Source organism: Solanum stenotomum, chromosome 5 (assembly GCF_019186545.1).
Source record: "Solanum stenotomum isolate F172 chromosome 5, ASM1918654v1, whole genome shotgun sequence".
NCBI lineage: Eukaryota > Viridiplantae > Streptophyta > Magnoliopsida > Solanales > Solanaceae > Solanum > Solanum stenotomum.
The window spans coordinates 54,984,566-55,001,989 of NC_064286.1; the positions used below are offsets into that span (position 1 = coordinate 54,984,566).

The 17,424-nt window shown below is 38.1% G+C and overlaps 1 protein-coding gene across 3 annotated transcripts in view; it reads right to left on the reverse strand.

The window, feature by feature from the left end:
- LOC125864427 (regulatory-associated protein of TOR 1-like) overlaps positions 1–17,424 on the reverse strand; it is a 44,643-nt gene that overhangs the window by 4,346 nt on the left and 22,873 nt on the right. Inside the window, exons 13-21 of one of the 3 annotated variants that reach the window (XM_049544427.1) lie at positions 16,404–16,757; positions 16,124–16,310; positions 14,745–15,332; positions 14,245–14,577; positions 14,008–14,131; positions 9,958–10,082; positions 9,721–9,866; positions 9,303–9,404; positions 8,284–8,307 (exon numbers count right to left, since the gene is read on the reverse strand). In XM_049544427.1, the coding sequence (XP_049400384.1) occupies positions 8,299–8,307; positions 9,303–9,404; positions 9,721–9,866; positions 9,958–10,082; positions 14,008–14,131; positions 14,245–14,577; positions 14,745–15,332; positions 16,124–16,310; positions 16,404–16,757 (1,968 nt within the window). In that variant the 3' untranslated portion in view covers positions 8,284–8,298. Of the gene's footprint in view, positions 1–8,283; positions 8,308–8,752; positions 8,789–9,302; positions 9,405–9,720; positions 9,867–9,957; positions 10,083–14,007; positions 14,132–14,244; positions 14,578–14,744; positions 15,333–16,123; positions 16,311–16,403; positions 16,758–17,424 lie in introns of those variants that run through there. The other 2 variants (XM_049544426.1, XM_049544425.1) reach the window with 2 other exon arrangements.

Below are 17,424 nucleotides of genomic sequence, written 5' to 3' on the forward strand. Positions count from 1 at the left end.
TGTGAAATCTAATATTCTTGATGCCAAGACCACTCACTCTAGCTGGATGTGAGAGCCTTCCGTCAACCAAATGAAAACATATGGCCTCCTTATTTCCTTGCCAATAAAATTTCGTTCAGGTCTCCTTTCCACTTTACCAGGTAAAGGGAATAAAGATATTATGTAAACCGGGATCGATCAGCACACTGTTCACCAGGATCACTTTGCCATCAAGAGAACGATATTGACTTTTAATATTTTATAATTAAAAAAAGAGAGAGAAAGATATTAGCTTTTACATCTTGTCAATTTCTTTTTTTCTTTTTTTTTATGACAAGGAAAACCCGCAGCCACTACCCTTTGGGTACGGGTAAAACCCCCGCTCCTATGGAATAGCTCGCAAACCACATAGGAGAGGTAACCCGCACTAGGCAAGACCGATGCGACGAGCTCGACCCAGAAGGCAATCTTGTCAATTTCTTTTCACTTCTTTCCATAACTCCTGCCATATTTTCATCATAACTTTTGACTCTTTCATTTCTTTCAAACTTATTCTGAAAAATGATTTTCTTGCACTGAGTGTCTATCGAAGACAACATCTCTACCTCACAAATGCAAGGGTAAGGTCTGCATAGACCCCACCCTTCCCAGACCGTATGGGACTATATTGGGTATGTTGTTGTATCTGCTTTGCTCCCAAAGCTAATCTTAGATAGGTGGTTGGAAAAGATCCAATATTTAATATTCTCAGTAGTTCCTTGACACATATGAGTCACATGTAGTTACTGTCAGCCTGATATTCTACTTTTGCACTCAATCTTGCAATTACATTTTGTTTCATACTTTTCCAAGACCAAATTTCCCCCAACTAGTACACAATATCCCAAGGTAGATTGTTTGTCATAGGATGACCTTGCACAATCCCCCGTGTATCTCGAACAATTGCTCATGTCCTCGATTTTCGTGAAGTAGACATTTCTCAAGAGCAAATTTGATGTATTGAAGGCTACGAATAATTGCATTCCAATGACTGTCACGAGGAGAATGCAAAAGTTGCCTTACAACACCAACCGGAATGCAATGCCAGAATGAACCACAGTGAGATAATTCAACTTGCCTAACTATCTCCTATATTATCTAGGATCACTAAGTGGCACCTGACCTGGTAGAAGCTTAACATTTGGATTCATCGGAGTATCAATAGAGCTATAGACTGTCATCTCCGTCTTCTCAAGAATATCAAGATTATACTCTTTGTGAAATGGCAATCCAAATTGGAATTGAGCAACTTCGATGCCCAAGAAGTGCCCAATTGACCTATCAGAAAGTGCTGAAAAAGGCGATGCTTCAATTTGATAATTCTCTCTTCGTCATTACCCATGATGACTATATCATTAACATAAGTCACCAAATAAATGCATACACTTAGAGTAGAGTGACTATAAAACACAAAACGATCAACTTCATCGTGCATCATGCCAAATTCTTGAATTTTCCAAACCATGCTCAAGGATACTGCTTCAGTCATAAAATGATCATCTTAACTTGCACACAAGTTACTAATGGGAAGCAACAAAACTTGATGGTTGCTCTATTTATATGTCATTTGGGATATTTCAATAAAGAAAGACATTTCTAATATCCAACTCGTAAATCCAACAATGAACAGCCACATCTAAAATGAGATGGACTGAAGAAATCTTAGCATAGAAGAAAAGTAACCACCATAGTCGAGTCCGAAAGTCTGTGTAAGACCCTTGTAAACTAATTGTGCCTTTACCTGATACTATACACTATACACCAGAACCTTTATTGTATATACCAACAACTAACACCAGACTTTACTAGTTTTTTGAAGGTAGATGAACAAGCTCCCAAGTACCAATAGAGTGTAAAGCAGACATCTCTTCAATTATAGTTTGTCTTTAGTCTGGATGAGAAATATCTCCCCACGTAATCTTAGGAATAAAAACAAATGATAATTAACAATACGAAGGCATAATGAGTTGGTGACAGCCGATGATATCACAAACAAGTATGGTAGGATTAGGGTTAAGAGTAGAATAAATACCTTTCCAAGTGACAATTGGAAAACTTTGTGGAGACAACTCTGCAGCAGGAAAAATATTGTGTCAGGCCTGAAATTTTGGACGGGATGAATAGCATAGACGATGATGATAGGTGAGCAGTGAAGGTGGAACTGCATGTAATGGTGTCGTAGAAGGTGAGCGGAAGGATAGGCAATGGTGGATTACCCAAAAGATGAAAATGGCACCTAATGAATGGAGGGATGCTCAAAAGAAGAGGGTGCAAAGTAGAGTTGAGTTTCAAAACAAGTCACATTGGCATTATGAAGTATCACTGGAGATTGGGTGAGTAGCACCCAAGATCCCTTTTGTACCCTCAAATAACTAAGAAATACACATTTAAAGCATTAGGAACACTTTGGTCTTTTCCTAGAGCGAAGTTAAGGAACAAACACATGCTACCAAAGACACGAGTGAAGGAGAGAACAAAGGTGATTGAGGAACATAACAGAGTGTAGACTCAATTCAAGATGACTGAGGAAGGCATACGATTAACCATAAAACAGGATACGAGTAATGCATCCCTAAAAAATACAACGGTTTATTTTTATTGAGTAAAGTATTTTCATTCATAAATAGGGTCAAACTGGTTGTATACAAGGTATATACCAAAAGGTAGAGAATTCACAAAAAGATACGATTCTCTACTAACTCCACCCAACCATTGGAATACTATAAGGTTTGTGATAAGGCATGTATCTTCCACACTTATTCAAGGAGGAAGAAGCGAAGAAAGATAAGAGGAGAAAATGATTTGCATCTTCTCAAATTCCTGGAGGTTTCACCCATGGAGCAATAAGCAGTTTCTTACGGTTATTTGGCAGTTCCTTATGGCTACTAGAAGTTATCTAACCTTATCCTAAATAGTTATAAAGTAGTTATAAGTTATCTATTATATATTAGGAGATCTAGTAAATAAGTGGATACATGGTAATATATCTTTTATATGCAGCAAAGGTTGTTCTAAGAGATACAAGATACTTGTCTCTCTTTGTATTTTCTACTGTTCTACGAGATACGAGATACTTGTGTCTCTCTTTGTATTTTCTATTGCTTTTATCCAGTAAAAACCCTCGGTTTCTATCATTGGTATCAGAGTAGTAAGATTTGTCATGGTTAACACACGAACCAATGCTTCCCACATCGAACCTATCATGTCGACTCCTGATCAGATTGGCCAACAATTAACCACTATAGCAGCGAAATTGAGAGCCATTGATGCTTTGGCTGCTGATGTGGCTGCATTAAAAGCACAAAACATGCAAAATCAACATGGAAAATCTAAAGTTTTAGTGGAAGAGGGTGAGGTTGATAGCACTTGGAGGCATCAAGAAACTTATCGACATTCGCACACAAAGATGGAATTTCGTAAGTATGAGGGAGGAGATCCTCGTGGTTGGATTTTGAAAGCAGACAAGTATTTTCAAAATGATCAAACACCTAATGATTGCAAGGTTGATGTGGCTTCAATGTATTTGGAAGGAGATGCATTGGATCTTTTTGCTTGGATCAACAGTGGAAGAACAATTTATTACTAGGACGAGTTCGTGAAAGTTATGCAGGAAAATTATGGACCCGCTGAGTTTCAAAATCCAGATGAACATTTGTGTAGTATCTAACAGACTTCGAGTATAGGGAGGAATTTGCAAAACGAGTAGCCGTGTGCAAACTTGGCCAAAACATTGTTTGCTTGGAGTTTTCCTTTGCGGACTCAAAGAAGACCTTCGTGTGGATGTTAGGATTCACAAGCCTCGATCTGTGTATAAGGCGATGAGTTTGGCCTTAGAATATGAAGGAAAACAAGGACTAAATCAGTCCAGTAAGGTGCCTGCTTGGCCTTCTGTATTAAGACCTTCATCAATTGGGACTTCCTCTACAACAGCTCGAGAATCCTTTAATTTTCAATCATTCCGCCAACCAGTTACACGCCCTTTTCAACAGTCATCACTTCCAAACACTCGCCCACTGAATTCTGAACAACAAATTCGGCGAGAAAAAGGCCTATGCTACTGTTGTGGAGACAAGTTTACCCCTGGTCATCGCTGCAAACCTGGGACTTTTGTACAATTGGAGTTAATGCAAGAGGAAAACCATGTGCAAGGTGTTGACGGTAATCAGAATGAAGACATACCCCCTATTGATTTGGGGGAGATCTCTTTTCATGCAATTTTGGGCAAAGAATCTGCTTCAACTTTGAAACTTCAAGGCACTCTTTGCGGGCATAAAGTGTTGATGTTGGTAGATAGTGGTTTGACGCATAATTTTGTAGCAGAAGAAATTGTCACGAAACTTGGGTTGGCAGTCCAATATATCCCTACTTTTGGTGTCCAGATAGGCAATGGTGATATTATCAAATGCAACAAAGTTTGTCATGACCTCTCAATAGAGGTTTCTAACTTAGTCATAAAGCACGATTTCTTCCCTTTTTCCTTTGGTGGCGCAGAAATGGTGTTGGGTATACAATACCTAGCATCCCTGAACACAATACAAGCCAATTGGAACGAGATGTTCCTAATCTTCCAATTGAATGAGAAAACTTATAAACTGCAAGGCGTTCCTCAAAAACACTCACAACAACATCTTTCCAATCAAACCTTGTTCTTGAACAAATGTTGACTAGAGATGCTATGTTGAACCTTATGAAGGCAGATTATAAGAACATAGACCTCTCTTCTAATGTTGGTGATGCTTCTATTTTAAGTCTTCAGCCATATGGCCAAAAATCTATGTTAGCTGCAAAGTTTCCAGATTTTCGCCTTGAGAACAAGTCGTCTTTCCAGGAGGGGTGTACTGATAAGGCCCGTATCTTCCATACTTATTCAAGGAGGAAGAAGCGAAGAAAGATAAGAGGAGAAAATGATTTGCATCTTCTCAAATTCCTGGAGGTTTCACCCATGGAGCAATAAGCAGTTTCTTACAGTTATTAGGAGTTATTTGGCAGTTCCTTATGGTTACTAGAAGTTATCTATCCTTATCCTAAATAGTTATAAAGTAGTTATAAGTTATCTATTATATATTAGGAGATCTAGTAAATAAGTGGATACATGGTAATATATCTTTTATATGCAGAAAAGGTGGTTCTAAGAGATACGAGATACTTGTCTCTCTTTGTATTTTCTACTGTTCTACGAGATACTTGTGTCTCTCTTTGTATTTTCTGTTGCTTTTATCCTGTAAAAACCCTCGGTTTCTATCAGTTTGGCTGCCAACTTTTCAGTTTCCACAAGTAGGTCAATAATTTACTTTCTTTGAGACAGAATAATTCCTTTCTTATTTCTATTTACTTCTACTCCCTAAAAGTATTTCAACTGGGCTAAGTCCTTTGGATAAAACCTAGCATGCAAGAAAGACTTAAGGACGAGATCCCCTCAGAATAACCTCCTGTGATGACAATGTCAATAACATATACAACAAGAAGGATAGTGCCAACTGCAGATAATCAGCAGAAGACAAAATGATCACATTTACTCATTTTCAGCCCAAACTCATGAACTATATCACTGAATTTGCCAAACCAAGCTCGAGAACTCTGCTTCAAGCCATAAAAGGCCATCTTCAGATGAAAAACTTTCGTATTCTCACCCTGAGCAACAAAATTAGGTGATTGCTCCATATACACTTCTTTTTTGAAGATCACCATGAAGGAACACATTCTTGATAACAGACTAATGTAATGACCATTTCTCAGAAGTAGCTAGCGAAATGAGCAAGCTTGGCAACCGGAGAGAAGGTGTATGAATAATCCACCCCATAGGTCTGAGCATATCTTTCAACCACAAGTTTGACCTTAAGCCTTGCCACAAAACCATCTAGATTAACTTTGACTGTGAACACCCACTTACATACCATTGGTTTCTTTCTATTCGGTAAATCCACCAAATTCCATGTGATATTCTTCTAATGAATGTATTTCTTCAAGCATCACATTTGACCATCCAGGGTGATTCAAAGCCTCCTTCATAGTTTTGGATACAAAAACAGAGTCTAGAGAAGCAATCAAAGATTTTGCGCAGTAAATCCACCAAATGTGATTTTCTTCTAATGAATGTATTTCTTCAAGCATCACATTTGCCCATCCAGGGTGATTCAAAGCCTCTTTCATAGTTTAGGATACAAAAACAGAGTCTAGATTCAAAGCCTCCTTCATAGTTTAGGATACAAAAACAGAGTCTAGAGAAGCAATCAAAGATCTAGATGTAAAAGATAAGTAATCATCGGAAACAAAGTTAGCAATGGAATATATGGATTTGCAATTTTGTGTACCTTTGCGAAGAGCAATAAGGAGGTCAAGGGTTTCCAGAGGATCATGTGGATTAGATAACAAAGGAACTAGTACAGAGTACATAAGTTTCTTGTTTCCTCGAATAAACTTGAACAAATCACGGTCTTGCTGGAACATGTGTTGAAAGCGCAGTAGTGGACTGGGGCTCAAAAGAGTAACTAGGTGATGGAAGAATAACATCACCTGATTGCACAACACGAGTAACCTAATAAACTAAACACTCATCTTTCTCTCCATGACTAGTAGAACGGTGGGGGGGGGGGGNAGAGAAGAATGGTGTAGTCTCTAAGAATACCATATCATTTGACACCAGATATTTGCCAAGTTCAGTAAAATAATATCAATACTCCTTCCGAAGACAATAATAACCCAAGAAAACACACTTTAACGCCTTAGGGTCCAACTTGGTAACAAATGACTGAACATCTCGAACATAACACATACTTCCAAATACCTTTGGTTCTATAGGAAATAATGAGTTGTTTGGAAAAAACATGGTAAGACATATTACCAACAAGCACAGGCGACGACATATGATTACTCAAAAAAAAAGTTGTAGAGATTACATCAGCCGAAAATTGTTAAGGAACAATCATTTGGAACAAAAGATCCCAAGTTGTCACAAGTAGATGCCTATTCTTCCTTTCAGCAACTCCATTTTGAGAAGGTGTATCAACAAATGATGACTGATGGAGAATATTGTGTTCTCTCATGTAGGACTGAAACAACTCTGACATGTATTCTTTAGCATTATCACTCCTTAGAATATGCACCAAAGCATTGAATTGAGTTTTTACTTCGGCACAAAAGGCATAAAAGTGAGTAAACACTTCAGAGAGACTTTTCATAAAATCAATCCAAGTCATCCGAGAGAAATCATCTTCAAAAGTGACAATATACTCATGTCCAATTTTAAAAACAACAGGACATGGTCCCCAAACATCATAATGAATGCTCAAAAGCTAACTCAACCTGTATATTAGCCCTTGGGCATAGCATACTGCAATGATGTTTTGCAAATTGACATGATTCACAATTCAAAGAAGGAACATTTGGAAATTGGGGAAATAGCTTCTTTATGTATGACACACGATCTACACCAATCATCCTTCCTGTACGACAATATTGTATGACAACATAGTCACTAAAGACTGATATGGAACAACACAAACAATTGATTGGCATAATTTTAAAAGAATAACCAAGGATATAAAGAGCATTATCAGAGTAAAGGTGAAGAGGGGGGGGGGGGGGGGGGGGGGGGGGGGGGGGGTGGGGGGGGGGGGGGGGGGGGGGGGGGGGGGGGGCTTGTCAAACTCCAATCGCCATGGTATGAGATCCGTTAGCAGAGGCAACAATTGAAAGGGATTGGTAATAACATGGTGTGTAGGTTATGACAACACTTACATGGACTGAAGCAGTCGCTTCGAGCATGGTTCAAGTTACTGAAATCATAGCTGACACAAAAAACATGTGATCCAAGAGACATGTGAAATATATGATGATTTTGACATAGCCACAATGCTAGCAATGTCGAAAAATAGAGTAAAGTCTGCCCTGAGACTAGAAACTGAGACAATTGCCGAAATCGAGAAACCTCTGCCAGAAAGTAGAAGAAGTCCTTGGAATGTTGTGGAATCTAGATCGATAGGCTCAGCTTGAAGAGGTAACCACTTGAGAAGGGATCCCTTTGTTAGGAACCGTCTAGAAGGTCTTTCATGTGCAAATGTACATGACTATCTGCACTAGAAAAATTTTCGCTTTGGCGCATGGGAGGTCAGATGGCAGCGAGACTGGCTGGAGTCTGGTCTCACAGTGTCCTCGTCCTTGTAGTAGAGTAGGTTTGATCATTATAGACATAGAAACAAGAATAACCTGAAAGTAGCCAAAAAATGCAAAGCGGCAAATTTCTCTTCCTATGTGTTGCTGGTAAATGCACAACTTCTTGTCTCAACCTCGCTGATACCATGCGAGAAAAAAAGAGAGAAAGCAGAACACAACTTGATTATTCCCCCAAACTATTGGGTTTAAATAACTACGTTACATGCCCTAATAAAGGAAAGAAAATAAATATATATAATTACATGGAGCAAATCAAGTTATATATTGTATTTACATTATTCTAGACTATACACAAGATTCTAACATTGTGCATGATTTTTACATGGCATAAACCTTAGAAGTCTTCCGTTATTCCCATGAAAAAAGAGGACAATAAAAGAGATAAATTTCCACCAAAATATGAAAGGAACAGCCTCATTTTTCTACTTCCCTAGATCCTAGTGATTTCTAGGTCTATTATTCTGTTTTATCTATTTGAAGGCATTTTTAATAAAAGAATAGAACACTCATTTTCCCTTTGATCTCACTTTAGAACGAGCTCCTCTAATTTTTGCTGTGCTTTTGCCTTTTGGACCCATCAACACTTCAATGCATGTTCCTGCTCCCAAACATAACAAACCATCAAGCTCAACTTATCTTGTACTCTATAAAACCTACCAATTTATATTCCTGTTGTAATGCACAAAATCCACTGCTTCCAGCATCCATCTCTTCTTCTTTTTTTCTTTTTGGAAAGGTCCACTGCAACCTATTACTTGAAGATCCACCCAAAACTACTAGTTTACTACTTATATATTTTGCCGGTCTAAACTATGGCACAGTAAGTGCTGCTGACAACTTTTGAAGGACATAGCAGGAATACATATACACGCACACAAATACAATGTGCTTGTGTGTGTGTTGGGGGAGGGGGGTCTTCAGAGACCATTTCATTCATCAATATTTTGTTGTTCTTTTGCAAAATTGGATCGAAGTTTAAAATTGACTTTATTCATTTCACAAAATTCAGAGCACATAATAGAAACAAATACTTAAACAAAGCTAAACAGTTTGCTAGTAAATGAACAACTGAAATTTGCTATTAACTCTCAGAGCAATGTCAAAAAACTCACTAATGCTGAGATGCTGCAATCCGAGTATATCGGAGAAGTATTTACAAGCTGCTCTTTGTCAAGATCCCAAGCCATGATAGAAGAAATCTTACCTGATGCAAACTGATGAGGAATTTAAAAAAGTCAAATTGACATAAAAGCAAATGAGTGAAATCTCTACTTAAGTAAACTCATGCAATGAGATCACTTGTAATAGACGTCATGGCTTGAACCACTCTCACCTTGTGTAAATAGTTTTTGACACCACCTAGGTGGAATATTAGTAAAATGACATTTGATTTAACACAAATAACGATGATTACTTTTGGTGCATGCACTTAGGAAAACAGTAAGTTATATAAAACTAAAATGGAAATATCACACTGCTTTGCATTCATTGACTAAATTCTTAGTATTAAATGTGTTACACAATATGTACCAGGTATCCAGATTGCTGTTGCCAATCCACAACAGCATTCACACGGCGAGAACCTGGTCTGAGACCTTGAATTGAAGAGAATGCAGAAACTAGTTTCTGTTGACCTCTTGCAGTATATTCTTTCCAAATCCGTATGTTGCCATCGCCTTTTATAAATGAACTTTGTTAAAAATTAACGCATCAATGATTGTGCACCGTCAGTACTCATAAAAAAAATCTGTAGTAACAAATTTTTACTTGAAGCAACAAGGAGCAAACTCTCATCAAGCTCATTCACGAGGCAAATCTTTGAAATTCCTTTATCAGGGTAACCATGGTTGTCGAAGCTGTTCAGAAGGGTAGACTCCTTGTAATTCCAGACCCTGTAATACACAAAGGTACAAGTAGCATGAATTTCTGCAACTGCACAAAGAAATTGTGTAGCGGAAGAGAAAATGAGAGGAACTCGGCTTGATTATTCCCTCAAACGATTGGGGTATAAATAACTATGGTTACAGGTCCTAAAAAGGAGATCCCTATCCGATTACAATATGAGTAAATTAAGTGACCTACTATATTTACATATATTCTAGAACTAGGTAAGGTAAAGCCCGTGCTAAGCACATGCCCAACACGGTGACTACTAAAAAGTTTTAAGGAATTTTTTCATGATTATCCACCGTCATAAAATATTAACCCTTTTATAATCATTTATAGAATCCATTTCTTTAAAATGTTGCATTGCAGTAGTTATGTACATTGTACATCTTAGAGATATATAATTCATATATTGTATACTATAGTGATATATAGTTAACAACAAGAATAGTTGCATCACACTATTGTATACCTTAATACAACATGTGGATGTATACTTTGAAGGTATTAAATAATATAATTGGAAGGTTAACTATTAGTTAGTTGCTAAATTTCTTAATAAGTAGTTTTTTACTAATTTCTTCTTAAGAGTTTCGAAAGATCCATACCCAAAAGAATACTTCGCTAGTAGAAAACAAAATAGGTATTTAAACTTCACACATTAAAATATTTATCATACTTTTTTGAAACTGAAATTATTTATCATACTTTAAGAAATATTTGTTGTTTCGGTCGGACAATAAACTAAATACTATTGACCTATGATTTGGTTCACGGGCAATATATAGTTCAAATTCTTTTACTTTAAGTTATTGCCTTGAAATTCGTTGAGGCGAAATGGTCTCCTGTGACCATTTACAAATGTTGATTGAAGAAAATGACCTTCTCAATAAGCAATATAATAAGAGTTTAACTGATTATTAAACTGACTGCTGAGTAATTATTATAAAGATTGCATTTGTTTCTTTAGAATATCGGAAAAAATTGAAGTGTTGGTTTGATATCTTAAGCCACCCAAAAGAGGAATTATTCCAAACAGTCCAGTTCATGTAATAATGCATTTATGTTGTCTTGGTTGTTTTGTTTTCTTTAATCATTTCCCTAAACTGTCAACAAACTTTTATTTTTTCGTGGTGTGCGGGGCTAGCTTTCACGCATTTCAACTAATTCCACAGGATACCTACACCTCCCACTAGCAACAAGTACCAGGTAATTATGTTCAGCAAGGCTACCATAGATGGGAAGAAATCACCTAGTATTTTTGTCTCTACTGAGATTTGGGATTTGAACGTGAGACCTCATGATTCTCAACTCACTTCATTGAACAGTAGGCCACATCCATGGGTGCAACTGTCAACAAGTTTCCATCACAGATTACTTAATACACTACCTATTTTGCTGATATAATAGATAGGTGAGAGAGAAAACTACTGTTTGATTAAAACTATCAGGATCACACACATTATCCTAGAGGTAAAGATTGCATCCTCAATCTCCCTTATCTGGAGATCTATTTAACTACAGATGCACACAAAAGCACAAGTTGCAAAGGTGAACAAAAGCTATGCAGAGAGAGAAACAAAAGTTTTCAGCAGGCCCACATTTTTACAGAATTGATAGTTCAAAAAAGCTGCCAAATGCAGCATGTGGCATGGCAATTTGAGGTGGGACCTACACTTTCAGCAAACATGTCAAGTATGTACAAGTTATAAAGCTATAAGTACAATATCTTGATTAGACTTTGAAATTCTGAAAATGCCCTCCTAAGCAGGACGACCCTAAGCTACTCCTGCTCCCGCTTCTATATTCGTAGTAATATTCACAATGATGCTAACACTCCCCCTCAAGTTGGTGCAAGCAAATTATATGTACCAAGCTCACAAACGTGTTCACCAAGTCCCTAGCCTAGAACAAGCTATATATGTAACAAGCTTGACACATAATTTGTATTCACCACTTAAGGGGGAGTGCTAAAATATTCACAAGGATTCTATGACTCCCTATCAAGCTAGTGAATATAAATTATATGTCTGCAAATTGATCATTTGACCACATGAACCTTGTGACTATGTCTCTTAAGAGTACCTTCTATCTGAAAAAAGGACAATCAATCTCTAAGCTCCAGTTTGCCAGCACGTGAACAGATCCTGTTAGAATCTGGGATGCTCTGGTCGGCGCATGAAGTGGCAGACAGTAGTGGAGCTGGTTGGGGATTGTTCATGTTAGTGTTCCAGTACTCATAGCGGGTATTGGTTTGATCACAACATCTACGAAAACAAAGTTATCTTCGGACAACCGTAAGAGGTTGTCTAAAATTCTTCTTTCTATATGTTGCTGGCCGTAACTAGGCTTTAATACCAAGTGAAGTGGAAGAGAAAATGAGAGGAACTCAGCATGATTATTTCATCAAACTATTGGGGTTTGAATACTTGTTTTTACATGTCCTAAAAAGAAAAGAAAATCAGTACAAATCCATACCTAATTACAATAGGAATAAATTAAGTTACCTACTATATTCATTTGTTCTAGAATATTCACAAGGATTCTAACAAACATAAATTTAATAGAATATCATCTGTTCCTTTACGGGTCTACAATCCAAGGGAATGGGTAGAACGACAAGGATGTTGCACATCGTATTGGAGCGGGCGGATGAAATAAAGGCTCACATCTTGTGTCCTATGTGAATATGTCACCGAGACTTAAAGGTAGTTTTATAGAGTGATTGTTAGACCGACTATGTTGTACAAGATGGAGTATGGCCAGTCAAGAACTCCCCTGTTCAGAATATGAAGTTAGAGGAAATGAGGATGCTTAAATGGATGTGCGGGCATACTAGAAGAGACAGGATTAGGAACGAAGATATACGAGGCAAGGCTGGAGTAGCCTTCGTGTGTGGACAAGATGCGGAGGTTGGTAGTGATAGGTTTGAAGAGAGATAGAGGTTAACTGAGAAAGAATTGGGGAAACGTGATTAGACAAGCTATGACTATCTTTAGCTTACCAAGGAAATGATCCTAGATAGAGAGCATGGAGGTCGAAGATTAGGGCAAACAGCAAGTAGGTTGTAGAGCATTTTCTCGCTTCATAGTGGTCATGCAAGGTTCTAGTCCTGGTGCATCTATTTGTTCCCTTGTCATGCTATTACTACTATGCTAGCATTATCTTATGCTTCAGTTTTATCACAACTATTATTTCTTTTATTTGGTTATCTTCAATATTTTTACTATTGGTACTTCCGTTCCTTCAATATTTTCATCATAGCTTTTTACTCTTACATTTATTTCAGATTTTTTCTGAAAAACAATTTTCTTAAGTCGGGGGTCTATTGAAAACAACCTCTCTACTGCATAAAGGTAGGGGAGGTCTGCATACCTCACTCGTGGGAATATACTAGGTATGTAGTTGTTGTATCATTAGTTCCTTTATCATGCAAAAGAAGCTCAATATATCAGACCTAATGGCCAAAAAGTTGACCATGTAAAAGAAACTCTATAACTCAAACCTAAAGGCCACAAAGTCAAGAAGTTGTTCTGAGGTGATGCAACATAAGGGGTGAGAAGACTAAGAAAGAAAAGCAAAAATAAGCAAGAACACCTGACCCAAACACCATACAAGAGTGAGATCAAAAAAGACTTCAATATAAATAGCATCTATTGTTTGAAGCTCTAAGAAGATATGGCGATTATTCAGAAAGCAGACATAGTTCCAGGACATGTTTCCTAACATTGACCTGCATCTAGTCTTTCCACTTGAGAATGATTGCTTACCAGCAAAGCAGCATTTGTTGGTTGAAATGACAGATTACACATAGCTCCAACGACTAACCTAGAACTTGAACTAACCGACCCTTCCCGCAGTACTACGAGAGAAGATCGTGAAAAAGGAACGATGGAAACAATGTCTTCATTCAGGCCAATATTCCTCTACCTGATCCGTTCACTCTCATCTGAAGCAATCACAAATGGTGAGAAGGGATGCAGCAAAGCAGTTCTGGTACCACTCTCAAACTTTGTATCCCAACTGGCAATTTGATTATGCAGTCTGTTCACCGCTGAGACAAAGAAGTAAGCATTGGCCAAATTAGACACATTTTAGATAAATGATGACATACACATGAAAGATGGTAGTGGGAGAAGGAATGATCCATAAGCCCAGTAGACTCACAACAGTGCTGGCATTTGGTGATGAGGTCAAGAGCTAACTTCTCCTTCTCTTCTCTCCTAGAAATGATCTCTTCATTATCATCAGCTGCAGTAAGAAGTGGCTTTGAGAAACGGCCACAGCTCCAATTATAAATGGTTGAGTGTGGAATAGAACTGCGTTCTGAAGCTCTAGAAGATCCACCAGAACCCAAGAGGGGATCAGCTAACGCTGAGTCTTGAGTGTTCATTGGGTGATGCCTGAAGTCTAAAGAATAAACTCTTCGCAATCCCGTTAAGAAACTGGACTGGGGGGGACTGACAGGAGGAGTCCTAAAAGGCACAGGTAAACGCCTACCTGCAACAGTTCAAGTAAAAGATGGTATCAAAGGGGAACATAATTACTTGAAAAAAATAATGAGTATTGAGGGAAATACTTGAACATCAAGGTTGACACAGATGGATTATGGGGTAGAGAAACTACAGTAATATTGACTCCTAGTCTCCTTTGAGTACTAAATATACCTCCACTCATGTCAAACCAAGAAGATGATCGATTCAATCGAGCAGATCTAGGGCCAGGAGATGTTGTGGATTCAACAGTTGACTTGGCGAACACTTGGTCAATCCCAATAATTGAAAGCACTCTACAGCCAAGACCTGCAACACGAGGTGATGGATCCTTTGCCAGGGCACACATGGCCTGCACAGACTTAGTATAGAGTGAATTGTCAAGTGGTCTGGGTCTTATATGATTAACAACACCATCGCTAGCAGCATCACCCAGTCTTCCAGAATCAGAATGATGAGAAGAACCATCAGACAAAGGAGATCCATGCATGAAGCCAGGTGTTGCAACAGGGCTGCTAGTCGAGACCCTACCATCGTGAGAGATAGACGGACTGTCACCTCCCACTCTCCATAAAGGAGCATTAGGAGATGGAACTACACTTCCATGTGGAACATAATAAGTTGGCGTCGTATAGCCACTACCTGAACTCTTGACCATAGAAGAAGGCAAGGAAGTGGGCATGGAATTAGATTGACTCTTCAAATATGCAGCTACAACCGACTTCAGGTGCACCTTATGCCCAAAGGCAAAACGTGCCAAGGCTACAAGAATGAAGCAACATGAACAAGCTAGATCATATATTCTGTCCACAAGAGTGATCAGGCACAAGAGGAAAAAGAGAGGAATGAGGAGAAATCAGAGAATTCGACGTGCTATTAAGGGAGTAGATATCAATTGACATGCATTATATCTCATGCATTTATGTATTGAAACAATTGCAGCTAACTTATATTTAATTCTTTCAAGCACGGAGAAAAGTTTCACCATTCTACACTTATTTATGCACCAGCATGTGTGCACCTTGGCTATTCCACCGGGTACCTCTCACCAGCACAAGTACTGGGTAATTCTGCCCATCAAGCTTAGGCAGAACAAAAAAATCATCAAGTGTTTTTTCACCTCTGCGGGAGTATGAACCTGAGGCCTCATGGTTCTCCTCCCATTTAATTAACTAGGTAACACCCTTGGGTGCTACTTATTTTTTTATCTCCCCTTCTCCTGCCTTAGAGCAACTTTGAAGTCTTCGAACAACTGGTATGCTATTAAATACTGGTATCATTCAGCATTAACCTGCCTCTTCAAAGTGAAAGATAAACAAAATTCATAGTCTGGACAGATTTAGTTCAGGAGGTGTCCTCATCATACATGAAATGTAGTGGCACACTGTTTTAGAGTTATCATCAAATTTCTACAATAATTAAACCTGCAATATTCTCCTCTAACACAAAGAAAGAATAAATATGGGGCAAATCAGAAAGTAAGTTAGGAACAGCAGTAAGTGCATCACAAAGAAATGTCTCCTTGGGGTGGGAATAATTCAGTAAAAACATACCAACAGCAACCTCAGCTCGTACCAAAGGGCTTGCATCAGATACAACACTTAAAAGGCTCTTCATTATGACTTCTGCCCCAATCTTTTCCTCATTGTTGTAGTCTTCATTCTCTCCAATGTCATCCTTAGATGTATCAAACCCAACATCAAGTAAAGTACCTAGTGCAAATATAGATGCAGCTCGTACCTGAAATAAATTGCTCTTTTAGTCAAAGTCTGAACAAATAATGGAGAACCATACTAATAATACACCAACTTGACATATAATTAAACAACAAACCTCAGGCTGCGATTGAGAAAGTAGAGGCACAAATATTGCTGGTGCATCTGCCTGCAAACCTAGTACTTGCGCCTCTGTGAAATCCTCCCAGAGCTTTCCCAGACAAAGGCACAGCCATTGAAGAAACAATGGTTCAGTTTGGATATCATTATAGGTTGATCCCTGAAGATGCTTCAAGCAGACATTAATAAGGCCCACTTCAATACACGCCTCCTGACCCCGTCTGTGACCATCAGCAATTACTGCCAAGACAAATGCAGCCATTGCCCTTTGCTCTGGATAAGCCTCAACGCTGTCGAGAAATCTAATGAAATATGCATGTCCACCATCCTTAACAAGGTCAACCTGGCAAGACTGTCATCTCACAGGAAAAGGGTAATCTAATGAATATTAAACTAGAGGATCATAACACTTGAAGTGAATCAAGACACACAAACCAAATAAGATAGTTATCTAAGACAAATGTCAACCCGAAGACTCTGAAAGAAAAGAAAGAAACCTTAACATTTCAACATTACATAGTTTCTACACAGTATAATCGATCAAAAGAAAGAAAACGCTCAGTGACAAGCATTGAATGAAAGGAGGAAAGAACATATTCTGTCAACATTACAGATTCCACAACTAGATCATTAGATTCAGGTAACATCAGGATAAAGAATAAGAGAGCACTCAAGATAGCTCAACATCCTAACAAAACATAAATACAAACTACAAGTGTAAATCAAGTGGTGATCTCTTCCATTCCAATTTACTGCTTGGTTGGTGGAGCTGGCGTGGAGGTTCTGTTTTTCGTTACTTTTTTCTTAGAACAGCACAACATGCATTAATTAATTTGTGTGTAGCCGAAAGAAAATAACTTTAAATAATGCAAAAAGTCAGAAACCAACTTCGTATTGGTGCTTAACATAGTGAAACAAGCATCCAATGGTTTGTATCCAAGATCACAAAAAAGAAAAAGAAAATAAGAAGATTAAGAGGAAAAAGTGCAGAATTGAGTTGGAAACCCACCACATATCCA